Below are 15,690 nucleotides of genomic sequence, written 5' to 3'. Positions count from 1 at the left end.
CTTTGAATATCTAATCCAGAACGGCAGGATTTTCTTTTTGGCTGAGGTTGTCCCCAGACAGTTCAGTGGTGACTGGTTTTGAAATCACAGAGCTTGTTTCGTGATCTGACTCGAATGCTCATTTGTTCTAGAGAACCTGAAACAAATCACGTTGCTCTGAGCATCTGTTCCTCATCTTGACAGCTGCAAGTGAGCACCCGGTCCTCCTGTTTCATAGGGTTACGAGAGGTCAAAACCACCGTAGAGATCCGAAGGGGCCACGCTCAGGAAACCAGTATCAGTATGCTGCAGCAATAGCTCTCCCTCCCCAACTGGCTTTTTTTTTTTTGTAAAAAAAAAAACATTAGTTTTTAGAACAGTTTTATGTTCCTAGAAAAACTGAGAAGAAAGTACAAAGAACTGTCTCATATCCTCTCCCCAAGACTTGCACAGCCCTTGTCATTGACATTCTCCAGTGGGACATTTGTGACGATCAACAAGTCTGCAGTGACACATCTTTATCAGCTAAAGTTCCCTCATTGGCATTTACCTCGAAATCATTCCTCCTTGTCACTTAAGCCATGTACAGGTGAATCTAATACTTCACAAAGTAGTTAACAGCCACTGAAGATTGAATTTTGTAGACACTATTTATTTTTGTGGTCATGATCTCACTATATATAGTAAGTTTTGGCCTCAAACTCAAGATCCTCTTACTTCAACCCCTGCAGCCCCCCCCCACAATGCCAGGGTTACAGGAACAAACCACTACACTCAGTTTTACATTTAAAAGTTGTTTTTAATTGTTTGGTTAGTTTTAATTCATTTATTTATTTATTTGAGGGCAACAGAGAGAGAAAGAGACAGATAGAGAGACACAGAGAGAGAAAATGGGCGCTCCAGGGCCTCCAGCCACTGCAAATGAACTCCAGATGCATGCGCCCCCTTGTGCATCTGGCTAACATGTGTCCTGGGGAAATCAAGCCTTAAACCGGAGTCCTTAGGCTTCACAGACAAGCGCTTAACCACTAAGTCATCTGTCCAGCCCTAGACAGTTAGTTTTAAATTTTTGTTAGTATATATATTTTTTTCTTAAAAGTTAGTATAGCTGGGCGTGGTGACACACACCTTTAATCCCAGCATTTGGGAGGCAGAGGTAGGAGGATCACTGTGAGTTCAAGGCCACCCTGACACTACATAGTGAATTCCAGGTCAGCCTAAGGTACAGTGAGATCCTATCTCAAAAAGCAAAAAAAAAAAAAAAATTAGTATATATAAATTGTACAAACTAATAGCTTTCATTGTGACATTTGCAAATAGCCATACAATATATTTTGACAAAATTCACCCCCCTCCCTTTATCACTGATTTAACAATGTTGTAGATCTGTGGACTCTAACATTTAGCACAATATTTATTTCTATGGTTTGAGATGGAACCCAGAACCTTGCAAATGCTAGGTCAGTGCTCCACTATGGCCAGCTCTAACAGAATTTTATTTCTTATTTTAACTTTAAAAAATTTACTATTTATTTATTTGCATGTGCATGTGTGTCAGAGGGGGCACTCCAAGGTTTCTTACTTCTGTAAACAAATACCAGATACATGTACCACTTTTGCATCTAGCTTTATGTGGTTGGCTGGGGGATTGAACCCCGGGCCAGCAGGTTTTGCAAGCAAGGGCCTTTAACCACTGAGCCATCTCCCCAGTCCCATCCAACAGGATTTTAAGAAGGACCAGATATGTACAAAATATCATGGGAAGTTTGCAGTAAGGTTTTCATGTGTTAAAAAAAAAATCAATAGCAAAGGGTAACAAGGGAATTGTGGGATGGAAAGGAGAGTTTTCTGTTCTTATTTCTCATGTTAGCTGTGGTTCTGTTTGGTTCTGTTTTGGTTCTCATCATCCCCTGCTAAGTGACTACCCTGGACAGAGCAATGGTATCAATGACATGCAAGGACAGATAACAAGAGAGGTCTACCCAGAGACGGAGACACGGACATTACCAGCGCATAATAGCAAACAGTTCCGTTTGGATGTTTTCATAATGGATTGCTTAAATTCTCCACAGAAAACACGCTCCCTTACTGTCTAACCCCACCCTCACAGCCTTCTCCCAAATGCCATTGGACCGTGTTACCAACAAGACAGAGTCCTCTTTCTACGGAGCAGTCCAACCCAGCCAGTCTCTTCCTTTCTCCTGAGGCATTTCTATTCTATATATTTATTCATTTCCAAGGGGAGGGGGGGAAAGGCACACTAGGGCCTCGAGCCACTGCAAACTCACTCCAGATACATGCATCTGGCTTTATGTGGGCATGGGGAAATAGAACCCAGTCTTTAGGCTTTACAGGCAAGTGTCCTGAGGCAACCGTGTAGTTAGACAACTTCCTGAATGTTTGGTGCTTCTGTCTGTCCCCTGGGATGAATAAGCACAGACGAGGGCCGTGGATGTCACCAAATACCACCCTCTGTCCTTCCATTGCTCTACTATGGTGTGCATTTTATGTTGTGTGACCACACTGGACAAGATTAAGGAATTCGACCTGGGTGCAGTCAAGTGCGTTTGTCATTTTCAAAGTCCAGCAATAACAACATCACATTGGCATAGCTTCGTTCTTTCCTTCCTCTTGCCTTCCTTCATTTCTTTTGGCTGTGCACCTGGACATAGGACCTCAGACATGTCTGCCACTGAGCAACACTTCCAAGCCATGCAGCGGGCTTTTGCTCACTCCCCTTTTCCTGCGCTGGGGCCTGAACACATACTAGGCAAATGCTCCACCACTGAGCCACCTTCCTGGCTCTCTGCATAGCGTTCTCCGTACCATTCACTCTATGTGCCTCTTCCTCTCTCTTCTCCCTCTTTCTCTCAAATAAATAAGTAAACTATCAAATAACTTACTTATTTGAGAGAGAAAAAGAGGCAGAGAGAGAGACAGAGCAAGCAAGCGAGCAAGAGAAAGAGACAGAATGTGCGCCAGGGCTTCTAGCCATTGCAAATGAACTCCAGATGCATGTATCCCCTTGTGCATCAGGCTCATATGGATACTGGGGAATCGAACCTGGGTGCTTAGGCTTCACAGGAAAGCACCTTGACTGCTAAGCCATCTCTCCAGCCCAATTTTTTTTTCCAATTTTTAATTTGTTTATGTTTCTTTCCTCTTCTTCTCTCTAGTTCTTCAAAAATCAACAAATATTAAGTGCCAACCAGTACTGCTCAAATATGGGCTTATTAACATGAGGGATATAAAGTGAAGGTTTCAGTCATGCAAATGATAACCTCAATGATATGGTTAAAGGTGGGTGAGCAGGTACATGTGTGAGAGTGCGTGTGAACGCACACGTGAGCAAATAGCTGTGTGTGGTTGGTGAGGGAAGGTATGTTACTTTTTTTTGTATTTATTTGTTTTTCTCAGAGAGAGAGAGAAAGGATGGGCGCACCAGGGCCTCTAGACACTGCAAACGAACTCCAGATGCATGTACCACTACGTGCATCTGCCTTATGTAGGCACTGGGAAACTGAACCTCAGTCCTTAGGCTTTGCTGACAAGTGCCTTAACTGCTAAGCCGTTTCTCCAGCCCAGGTGTGCTACATTTTAAAAATAGCATTTCGGGGCTGTAGAGACGGCTCAGCAGTTAAGGTGCTTGCCTGCAAAGCCTAAGGACCCAGGTTCAATTCCCCAGAACCCATGTAAAACCAGATGAACAAGGTGGTGTATATGTCTGGAGGTCTGAAGTTTGCTTGCAGTGGCTAGAGGCCCTGGTGCTCCCATTCTTTATCTCTCTGTCTCTAACCAATAAATACATAAATAAAATATTTTTAAAAAATTTTTGTTTATTTTTATTAATTTATTTGAGAGCAACAGACAGGGAGAGAAAGAGGCAGGGAGAGAGAGAAAAGGAGAGAGAGAGAGCATAGGTGCACCCGGGCCTCCAGCCTCTGCAAACAAACTCCAGACACGTGTGCCCCCTTGTGCATCTGGCTAACGTGGGTCCTGGGGAATGGAGCCTCAAACCAGAGTCCTTAGGCTTCACAGGCAAGCACTTAACTGCTAAGCCATTTCTCCAGCTCAAATAAAGTATTTTTTAAAGAAACATTGCACGGCTGAGAATATAGCTCAGGGAAGTAAAATGCTTGTCTCACAAACATGAGGACCTGAGTTATGATCCCCAGTACCCATGTAAAAGCTGGGCATTGGCCGGGCGTGGTGGCACATGCCTTTAATCCCAGCACTTGGGAGGCAGAGGTAGGAGGATTGCCGTGAGTTTGAGGCCAGCCTGAGACTACATAGTGAATGCCAGGTCAGCCTGGACTAGAGTGAGACCCTACCTCGAAAAAAAAACAACAAAAACAAACAAACAAAAAAAAGCTGGGCATGACGGCATGTGCTTATGTTCCACACTCCAGCTGGGCAGAGACAGAAGGATCCCTGAAGTTTGCTTGTCTAGCAGATTCTAAATTTCTCTCTAGTGAGAGACCTTGTCTCATCAAGTAAAGTGGAGGGCTAGCCTGGTTCAAGTCCCTGTCCACCCATGTACAGTTGGACAGGTGTTTGTTTGCAGTGACAAGAGATCCTGGCATGGTCATGTACACACACACATGCAAATAACTTTTCAAAAAATGTAAAAATGAGGGCAAGCTAAGTGTGGTGAAGCACGCCTTTAATCCCAGCATTCGGAGGCAGAGGTAGAAGGACTGCTGTGATTTTGAGGCCACCCTGAGACTACATAGTAAATTCCAGGTCAGCCTGGGCTAGAGCGAGACCCTACCTAGAAAAAAAAAAAAAAAAAAAAAGATAAAGAGGGGAGAGACTGAGGAAGCTTCTCAACATTGAACTTTGACCTCTGCACACATGTGCACATACACCTATGCATGCAAGTGCCCACACACACCACATACCTGCAAAAAAAAATGTAAATTAAAATTAAAGCAGCATTTCTTGAAGAGTGGTTCAGATTATGTCCCCACCACGGGCATGATCTGTGTGTGTTGGACGCACTCAAAGGCTGGCTCTGGTGTTAGCAGATGTTGGGTCTCTGCAACCCCACTCTGACCCGGCCTCTGAGGGGAAGGAGACGGGACATTATATTGATGATGACAAAGGAAGCGCAACCTCATTGCTCCGTAACTTCGTGTCCAGCTGAACGCTGAACTTCCCCCAGACTGAGGTAGAGAACATCATGACCCCAGAAAGGTTTAGCGAAGGCTGGTAGCTAGCTTCAGAGATGCCTGCATTGGCTGCGGCCATAGCGAGAGACTGCGGTGAGACAGAAAGTCAAGAGACTAGGACGGGGCTGGAGAGATGGCTTAGCGGTTAAGCGCTTGCCTGTGAACCCTAAGGACCCCGGTTCGAGGCTCGATTCCCCGAGACCCGCGTTAGCCAGATGCACATGGGGGCGCATGCGTCTGGAGTTTGTTTGCAGTGGCTGGAGGACCTGGCGCGCCCATTCTCTCTCTGTCACTCTCAAATAAATAAATAAATATAAATATAAATAAATATAAAAAAGGAGACTAGGATGGCTCGCCTGGTCCTGGCGCAGTGAAGACCCGAGTCTGAGGCAGCGCTGGGGGTGGCCGTGGCCTCATCCAGCTGTCAGCACGCCAGTGGAGTGTCTTCGTAAAGAGAATATAGTGATGCTTTCCAACTGCGTGCCCTTTGTTCTCTGGCTTTGTCAGCCTGTTACCGTATAAGCTTTTGGGAGAGGTGTTTATATTTATATAACACTCCTTTGATAAATTACTCATTAATTTCACTGTCAAAGATAAGTTACTAACAGTGCACACGAGCTGTGGAGGTTTGAGGCAGAATCCCTGATTTTTATTCGTGGCCATCCTGCGGCATTTTGCTAAGTTACATTTCACTGGAACTCGAGGAGTTACTGGAGTTAAAACTGTCTGGGCTGATTTGATCATGTCCCAAAGGTGACATATAACCACAAAGACAGCGGAAAGACATCTAACTACATAAAGGAGGGAGCCTGAGAGAGGATGCCAGAGGGCTGCCGCTGGGTAGAGCAGCGGCTGCTGACTCATTAAAGGCCCGGTGTACGGTTGTGACACTAAAGAGAGACGTCTGATGTCCCACCAAAGATCGAGCAGCTTGGTGGTGGTCCCGTTGGGACCATGTCATCATGCTATGGCAAGCCAAAGAGCCACTGCACGGACCATCAGACTAGAAGCCTCTCTTGCTTTTTATTTTTTGATTTTTCCAGGTAGGGTCTCACTCTAGCCCAGGCTGACCTGGAACTCACTATGCAGTCTCAGGGTGGCCTCGAACTCATGGCGATCCTCCTACCTCTGCCTCCCGAGCGCTGGGATTAAAGGCGTGCGCCACCATGCCCGGCTTCATTTTTAATTTTTTTTTTTTTTTTTTTAAGGCTGTGAGTAAATGACTGTCACATGAAATGCTTCTCCTTAGAAATTTAAAGGGTGTTTCTGGAAGATGATTCCTTAAAATCTTTGACTGTTGGAGACAGTGTTTCACGGATGGTTTGGACACAAACGTTTGCCTAGCATTGGAGGGCTGGAGAGACGGCTTAGCGGTTAAGGCACTTACCTGCGAAGTCTAAGGACCCAGGTTCAGTTTCCCAGGACCCACGTAAGCCAGATGCACAAGGTGGCTCATGTGTGTGGAGTTCCTTTGCAGTGGCTGGAGGCCCGGACACACCCATTCTCTCCCTCCCTCTCTCTCTCTTTCTCTTTTTCTCTCTGTCTCTCAAGTAAATAAATAAAATGTTTGAATCTATAGAAAAAGAAATGCCAGTAGTCATGTTTCTGAATAGCAGGCATGTAGCATAGGGTTTTACCTGCATTTTCTCACTTATTCTTTGTGTGTGTGTGTGTGTGTGTGTGTGTGTGTGGTGCTGAGGGAAAAACCCAAGGCTTATTCGTGATTCACTCCCATGTCCTAATTTACTCTTTACATTAACCTATAAAGTATGAAGTATTACTGGGTATGTTCTGCAGTTGAAATCTAACAAGAAAACTAAAGCTAAAAAAAAGTTTAACTTGTCTATAGTCACACAGCAAGGAAGTGACTGAGCCCTGAGTCAAATTCTAGTTCTACCCTGGGCTCTTACTTAGGTTAAAAGAAAGCCACTTGTTAGCATATTACATTAAAGCTATCCTATTCTCTCTCTCTCTCTCTCTCTCTCTCTCTCTCTTCTCACAAGTAAATAAAAACATTTTTAAGGAACGGTGTTGGAGAGATGTCTCAATGGTTAAAGGCACTTGCTTGCAAAGGCTGCCCTCCTGGATTCCAATCCCAGTACCCATGTAAAGCCAGATGTACAAGGTGGCACGTGTGTCTGGAGTTTGTCTGTAGTGGCAGGAGGCCCTGCTGGGCCCATTCTCTCTCTCATCTGTTCCCCCCCCACCAAACTCTTTCTTTCTTTTCTTGCAACTAAAATATAAAAGAAGTTAGAAGCTATCCTAGGGCTAGAGAGATGGTTTAGTGGTTAAGGTGCTTGCCTGCAAAGCTTCAGGACCCGGGTTTGATTCCCCATCACCCACGTAAGCTGGTTGCACAAGTGTCTGGAGTTTGTTTGCAGTGGCTCGAGGCCTCAGTGTGCCCATTTCTCTCTCTCTCTCTCTCTCTCTCTCTCTCTCTCTCTCTGTCTGTGCCTCTTTCTTTTCCTAATAAATAAAATAAAAACATTTTTAAAGCTATCCTAAAGGCACATAAGATGTGAACAACCCAGAGCTAACATCCACCACAACAGTATGCATGGAACAAATACCCCGTGTGGGTGTGGTATATGCACGTGTGTGTAAATGTACCCTGTGCACATGCGAGTGGTGTGTGTGTGCACATGTGTAAATGCACCCTATACATCTGTGAATGGAGACCAGAGGAGGATTTCAGGTCACTTTTCTACTTATTTCCTTTAGCCAGAGTCTCGCACAGAACCTGGACATTACCAATTTTTGGTTAGACTAGGTTACCAACAAGCCCGGTGATCATCCTGTGCCCGCCACCTCAGTGCTGGGGTTGGGGACATGAAGGGCCACGCCCAGCTTTACTCATGGGTGCTGGGGATTGAACCCTCTAGGCACCTGTTGAGAGGTGAAAACTGAATTTTGAGTGGAGAGATAATCTAAAAACTGATTGTTAAAGCTTTAAAATTGCATACACCTTGACATGCAATTCCTCTTTAAGAGATTTATGCAGAGTAAGAATTGGAGTCTGGGGAGATGGCTAAGCACTTAAAGCACTTGCTTGCAAGGCTTGCTGGCCTGGGCTTGATTCCCTAAGACTCAAGTAAATCTGGGCATTTACTTGGTGTATGCATCTGGATTTCATCTGCAGTGGTAAGAGACCCTGGTATGAGTACACACACACACACACACACACACACACACACAAAATAAATAAATAAATAAATTTTAAAGAAGAATTGGAAGTGTTTATAGAAATTAGAATTAACTAAATAGGGGCTGGAGAGATGGTTTAACAGTTAAGGCACTTGCCTGCAAAACCTAAGAACCCAGGTTCGATTCCCCAGTACCCAGGTAAGCCAGCTGCACAAGGTGGCCCATGCGTCTGGAATCATTTGCAGTGGCTGCAGGTCTGCTGCACTCATTTTCTCTCTCTATCTGCCTCTCTCTCTATCTCCTATCTCTCTCAAATAAAGAAAATGAACAAAATATTTTAAAAATAACTAACTAGAGAATAAAAAAGGGATGGGCTAGAGACTTCTTTTTATTATCACCAGCACTAGGGATTGCAGTCAGGGCTTCAGTACAGGCGATATCAGCACCCTACCACTGAGCTACATCCCTAGTCAGCATTTTTTTTAATCTAGTGGAAAATGAAATGCTAAAAAGGGTATGTAGATGTGTATTTTTAAAAAATTTTTTATTTATTTGAGAGTGACAGACACAGAGAGAGAGAGAGAGAGAGAGAAAATGGGCACATCAGGGCCTCCAGCCACTGCAAACGAACTCCAGACACATGTGTCCCCTTGTGCATCTGGCTAACGTGGGTCCTGGGGAATCAAGCCTCGAACCAGAGTCCTTAGGCTTCACAGGCAAGCGCTTAACCACTAAGCCATCTCTCCAGCCCTAGATGTGTATTTTTTAATCTGTTTATTGTGATATTGGGAAATGCAGGGCCTTACACCTGCTAGGAGAGAGCTCGACAGGTAGGCCAAACCTACCTAACCTGAGCTACTGACAAAAGGGGGAGAGGGTTACAGAGATGGTACATCAGTTAAAGGCGCTTGCCTGCAAAGTCTAATGGCCCAGGTTTGATTCCCCAGCACCCATATATAAAGCTAGATGCACAAGGTGGCACATGTGTCTGGAGTTCATTTGTGGTAGCTGGAGGCCCTGGAGCTCCAATTCTCTCTCTCTCTCATATAAATAAATAAAATCTTCTTTATAAAAGAAAGTGGAAAGCCAGGTGTGGTGGCCTATGCCTTTAATCCCAGCACTCGGGAAGCAGAGGTAGGAGGATTGCCATGAGTTCGAGGCCACCCTGAGACTGCATAGTGAATTCCAGGTCAGCCTGAGCCAGAGTGAAACTCTACCTCGAAAAACCAAAATAAAATAAAATAATAAAAGAAAAGAAAGAAAGTGGAGAGGAAAGGCATAATATGATCCTGTTTTTGAGAAAAAAAATTACTGAAAAAAGGTCTGTGAGGATAAATATCAAAGTATTAGGTTAGCTCTAGTGGCATTGGTATTTTAGGTTTTTTTGTTGTTGTTATTATTGTTGGTGGTGGTGCTAGGGATGGAATCAAATCTAGGCAAGCATTCTATCCCTGCGCTATGGCCCCAAACCTGTTTTCTACTTTTTTATTTTACACTGAGCATAGGCTAGTTTTGTAACAATTTATTGTTAAAAGTATTCATTATTTATTTGTTTACTTATTTATTTGAGAGAGAGAGAGAATGAATGGCATGCCAAGATCTCTAGCCACTGAGAGTGTAAGTAGTAAGCATCTAGTCTATCACTGGACCGCACTCCTCCCCCCAAAATTCTTAAGTTTCCACTAAGCTTCCATGTTAAGTGAGTTTGCTATAGAGATTGTTTACCTGTTTACTTCCTGGCCGAGAATAAAACCTTTCCCCTCTTTTCCCACAACGCTTCCCTTGTTCTCGCAACTTCTTCCCCTGTCTTTGCAACACAAGTACCATGCGCATATGTGCATAGACAGCTGTATCTACTGATCTGTCATCTGTCACGTTTATTTTGAACACCAGTCTCATGTATCCTAGGCTGACCTTAAACTCACTGTGTACCTGAGGATGTCCTTGAACCTCTGATCCTCCTGCCTCCACTTCCCAAGTGCTGGGAGTATGGAAGTATGGTATCCTACCCAGTTTAGGCAGCGCTGGGTCTTCATGCATGCTAGACAAGCATTCCAACTGAACTAGATCCCCAGGTGCGGGTTCTACAGGTGTAGGCCACCACCCATTGATAACACCTGGGGTTGTACCTGAGCAGAGCACTGACATAGGTGCCAGAAAGGCATCAACTCTTGCTAGCCATACACACCTGTGAACTAAGGCCATCCCACATCTGTTGACAGTTGTCATTCAAACCCTTCCTTAAAGAGAAGGGAGAGAGCTGGAGAGATGGCTTAGTGGTTAAGCGCTTGCCTGTGAAGCCTAAGGACCCTGGTTCAAGGCTCGATTCCCCAGGACCCACGATAGCCAGATGCACAAGGGGGCGCACGCATCTGCAGTTCGTTTGCAGAGGTTGGAGATCCTGGTGCGCCCATTCTCTCTCTGTCGCTCTTAAATTAAAAAAAAAAAAAAATAGAGAGGGAGGGAGAGATGAAAATAGAGATGTAGAGTGAGAGTGAAGGGACATCACACTGAAAAGAGAAGCAGGAAGGACGGTCTGCATACATCCAGGGGGTCCTAATGAAAGCCGAGCCCACGGGGAAAAAGTTATGAAGCCAGGCATTTGGCAAAAGTAGCGGAACTTGAAACAAAAAGCACAAACTGGCCAACAGCATGATCAGGTTCAAATACTAGGTCTATAATTTATGTCCACTGACACCCCAAGATGACCGTAATCGAATCCTAAATGACATCCCCAGTTCCTCTGTGGGCTCAGACAAAACAGGCTGTTAAAAAAAAAAAAAAAAAAAAAAAAAACAGAACCACAAACTCTTGAGGGAAAACAACACGTGGGATTTTTTTTTAATATAAAAAGGCAATTAGCTTGGCATCTATTCACAGAGACTGGAATTAGATTTAATTAAAGAAGGGAACCCCTGATTCCATCTGGTTCTCCTGCCAGCCCTGGGGAGGGATATTCGAAGGAGAACTAGGGATTATTTCTGGGATCCATGGATTTCCTCCTCGGGGATCAAATGCAAAATTCAGAGTGACCTTTGTTTCAGAAATCGCCAGCTGAACAAGATGGCTTTTGGGCTGTTTATCTGTTTTCTACCTCTGCAGCAGAGCGACCACTTCTCTATTGCTTCTTGGAAATAAACTATTGTTCTGTGTTTTGTTTTGTTACAGTGACAATGAATTGTAAAACCAAGTGGTGCTGACGTTACTCATGGGAAGCACCCTCTGAGGGCACCTGCTGGGCCTGCCAGGGACGCCGAAGGGGAGACAGGTTTGGGAAATTTCAAGTCAGTACAGCCGCAAGCACTTTTGGCTGCTTCTTCCGCTGTCCACTCTTCTATCCGTGGAAACACCTGGACATGGAAAATGAGCCATTGAGAAGTCCTAGCCAAGACCTGCTAAGGGCTCTGAAGGAGGAGAAGGAGCCGCCAATGGGCCTCCTCTCCTCAGCTCCCTTGATCTGGGAGTCTGTAGGTCCCTTTGCTTCATTCCTCAGGGTTCAAATCCCAAAGCTGTTTTACCTAATGACCTTCTTCTAGGCCCATTTACTAACTAAGTAGCTCTGGATAAGTTCTTGTCACAATTCAAACCTCTGATGGGTCAACTCTATTCAGCAAGCACTTTGCTGAGCCAAGGACAGTTGTATCATGGAACAAACACCAAACCGGGGCTTCGATGGAAACTGTGGTCCAAGACAAGCCTTCGTCCAGTGTGGTCCAGGGAGGCCAAAAGGCTGGATGCCTCTGGCATATAACATCCCAAGGGGTTGCTAAACATGATTCGACTTGGTAGGAAGATGCAGTGAGAGCGTCTAGCCTGCTTGAAATACCACTGGATGACTTGTAGACTTTGGCCCAGCCACATGCCAACCACTTGGAGGAACTAGGAATTTTCATTGTGAGAACCACTATTTTCCTTTATAGTAAAGATTCCCCCCCCCGCCCCCGCTTGTAACATCTTCCCAGTGCTCTTATTTTGCTCTTGTCTTATTATACATCTCTGTGTGGCCATGCGGAGTATGCAGGTGACCCTCGACTGCGTCACTTGAAGCAAACAGCAGGAACAAGGCACATCTGGGTCTGTTGCAGGAATCCCCCACCGTGCTCTGCAGTCCTGACTGTCAGGCTGAAGAGAGCCTCCAGCCTCAACACAGAATTCCAGGAGGTCGCTGTCAGGCCATCTAAGATGACATTCTACCTGATATTAGTTGACATCCGTGTGCTAAAGGCAATGGAGCAAAATGCAGAGGGCGTCCCCTAACCTCTCCCCCCACCCTCACATAAAGTCAGTCTCCATTTAATCCTGACTTTTCTAATTCTGACCTTTAAAAAGCAATCTCGCCAATGGAGTCCTCAGCTCTCCCAGGATGCCTGATATTTTATTCCAGGAAAGAAACAAAGAATGAAAATTTTCTTTTGCCAACCGCATATAAACCGGAGGTGAGGGCGGGAAGGTTAACCAAAGTTTGGCTGCTGGATTTTGGTTCGGTCTTCGAAAGGCTACATTGATACAAAACAAAGCTCTTCTCTCCTGCCTGCTTAGGGCCTCTTTAACCAGTATTTGCCTTCTGAGATATGAAGATCATTTTATAGGCAGAGTTCCAGGCCAAGGCGGGTTCTCTATACAATGAAAGGTACAGCTATTTGATTGTGTGAAGTCCCTAATTTCCCATTGTCCTGGACTGTGAGCTTTGATAGAAGACAGAGTTCTCAGCATGTAACGGCAACAGACGATGTCTGCCGTATTGTCATGAATACATCCTAACAGGGTTTGGTGAGTTGATGTCTGTTGTTCTGACTCAGAATGAACTTGGGGTCCAGGCTGCTTCTCAGATATTTATGCCAGAGTTGCTGTTTCTCAGAGGAGCCTTAATTCCCTCATTCACTTTGTGGAAACGATATTTTGTGATATGATAAAAATGTTTTCTCATGTAGTATACTAAATGACTCCAAATTCCAGAAGAAATAAACTTCATCAACTTGTTGAGTTTATATCTGAGAAAGGGACTGGCTTCTGTGATTGCATGCTGTACAGACACTTTCTTATTTTATTTCTTTATAATGGTAGTTTGTTCTGGCCAGGTTCCCAAAGTTATTATGGGCCAAGCAGGCAAGTGTTAATTCCTTAATCTTTTTATCATTAGCCAATTGATGTGCATCACCTGTGTTTGACATTGCCAAGGACTGCTCTTAAGCCCAAACTTTTATGTTTTAAATTACTGGAAAAAGAGCCGGGCGTGGTGGCGCACATCTTTAATTCCAGCACTCAGCAGGCAGAGGTAGGAGGATTGCCATGAGTTCGAGGCCACCCTGAGACTCCATAGTGAATTTCAGGTCAGCCTGGGCTAGAGTGAGACTCTACCTTGAAAAACAAAAACAAAACAAAACAAAAAATTACTGGAAAAAAATCACACATTTGCCCTAACTGGATAAGCGGCTAAACAGAGCAAAATATGATGTTAATATAAAGATACATGCTTGCTGCATTTTGGTTGGTATAAGCAAACTAGGTTAATAATGTTGCCTAGCTGAACTCAGGAAACTTGTTTTTAATAAATACAAAAAAAAAAATCCGTTTGTGACTCCATGACATAATTCATCTTCTTGGGAAGGGCATTGCCAACCATGTGCAAGTATATAGCTTGGATGGGAGGCTGCCGTGGTAGTTTGAATGTGGAACGTCCCATAGCCTCGTGTGTTCTGAATGCTTGATCCCCAGCTGGTGGTAACCTGGGAGGCAGAGCCTGGCTGGAGGAGGTGTGTTGCGAGGGGCAGGCTTTGAGGTGTTATAGCCCCCCCTTGCCAGAGCTCAGCTCACTCTTGCTGATTGCTGTCCGCTATTGTGGCAAGAAGTGACATCCAGGGGCTTGGGAGATGGCTCAGAAGTTAAAGGCACTTGCTTCCAAAGCTTGCTGGCCTGGGGTTCAGTTCCCTAGTACCCACCTAAAACCAGATTCACAAAGTGATGCGTGTACTCAGTTCATTTGCAGTGGCAAGAGATCTTGGCACACGCCTTCTCCCCAACTCTCATATAAATAAATAAAAATATTTAAAAGGAAGGTGTAGGGCTGGAGAGATGGCCCAGTGGTTAAGGCACTTGTCTGCAAAGCCTAATGACCTGGGTTCAATTCCCCGGTACCCACATATAGTCAGATGCACAGAGTGGCGCATGCATCTGGAGTCCATTTGCAGTGGTCGGAGTCTCTGGCATGTCCATTCTGTTTGTCGCTCCTCTCTCTCCCCTTGCAAATAAATAAATTAAATTAAAGTGATGAAGTGATGATGCCCATGCTTTCTATTCTGACATGCTTTCCTGCCACAAAGAAGCTTCCCCTTGAGACTGTAAGCCAAACACACACACACACACACACACACACACACACACACACACACACACTTTCCTCCCATCGGCTTCTTTTTCTCAGGTGTTTTGTCCCAGCATTGTGAGGTAAAGTTAAGTATAGCACACGTGCTTCTGCTGACTTCTATAACTCTGGTGATACAAACAATGCCTCCAAAAATACTTCTGTGTAATCTTTTGTTTTATTTTACTTTACCAATTTATGGCATCTTAAAAAAAAAGACCTTATGTTAAGTAAACATAAAATGCGGGTGTTAGTTTTATCTTCTGTCAGAATTAGTGCAAATTCTGAGCCTAGGAGAGCAGTAAGACACGGTTCCCTACTGGGAATGCTCAAATTACCATTATGGGAAAAGCATGGAAAGTTTGCACCAAATTTGATGAGCACGTGTGAGGCGTTCACATTCAGAAGACGCTCGAGATGAGTTCTGGGGTTTCTTTTATTTATTTATTTATTTATTTATTTGAGAGCGACAGACACAGAGAGAAAGACAGATAGAGGGAGAGAGAGAGAATGGGCGCGCCAGGGCTTCCAGCCTCTGCAAACGAACTCCAGACGCGTGCGCCCCCTTGTGCATCTGGCTAACGTGGGACCTGGGGAATCGAGCCTCAAACCGGGGTCCTTAGGCTTCACAGGCAAGCGCTTAACCGCTAAGCCATCTCTCCAGCCCAGTTCTGGGGTTTCTTGCAATAGTCACAAGCCGTCCGTGGCAGTGGTGCTGAAAACTACGTGCCTGCCATGCTGTTGGGGCCAGAAACGCTCCCATGCACAAGTGAGGAGTCACTTTTTCTTTTGTTTTTTTGAGGTAGGGTCTCACTCTAGCTCAGGCTGACCTGGAATTCACTATGTAGTCTCAGGGTGGCCTCGAACTCACGGTGATCCTCCTACCTCTGCCTCCCAAGTGCTGAGATTAAAGGCATGCGCCACCACGCCCAGCTTGGAGTAACTTTATTAAAAATTTTTGTTTATTTTTATTTATTTATTTGAGAGTGACAGACAGAGAGAAAGAGCAGAGAGAGAGAGAAAGAGGCAGATATA

At 44.8% G+C, this 15,690-nt stretch overlaps 1 protein-coding gene across 1 annotated transcript in view; it reads left to right on the top strand.

Annotated features, from left to right (window-relative positions):
• The window catches only part of Tmem154 (transmembrane protein 154), a 45,830-nt gene extending 32,006 nt beyond the window's left edge, over positions 1 to 13,824 (top strand). The window contains exon 7 of the mRNA XM_045131294.1: positions 11,463 to 13,824. Coding sequence (XP_044987229.1) covers positions 11,463 to 11,478 — 16 coding nt within the window. The 3' untranslated portion in view covers positions 11,479 to 13,824. The remainder of the gene's footprint in view (positions 1 to 11,462) is intronic.
• The last annotated feature ends 1,866 nt before the right edge of the window (positions 13,825 to 15,690 follow it).

Source organism: Jaculus jaculus, chromosome 12, assembly GCF_020740685.1.
Source record: "Jaculus jaculus isolate mJacJac1 chromosome 12, mJacJac1.mat.Y.cur, whole genome shotgun sequence".
NCBI lineage: Eukaryota > Metazoa > Chordata > Mammalia > Rodentia > Dipodidae > Jaculus > Jaculus jaculus.
Note: the sequence above shows the minus strand (reverse complement) of the source record. Positions and strands in the feature narration are given on the sequence as shown.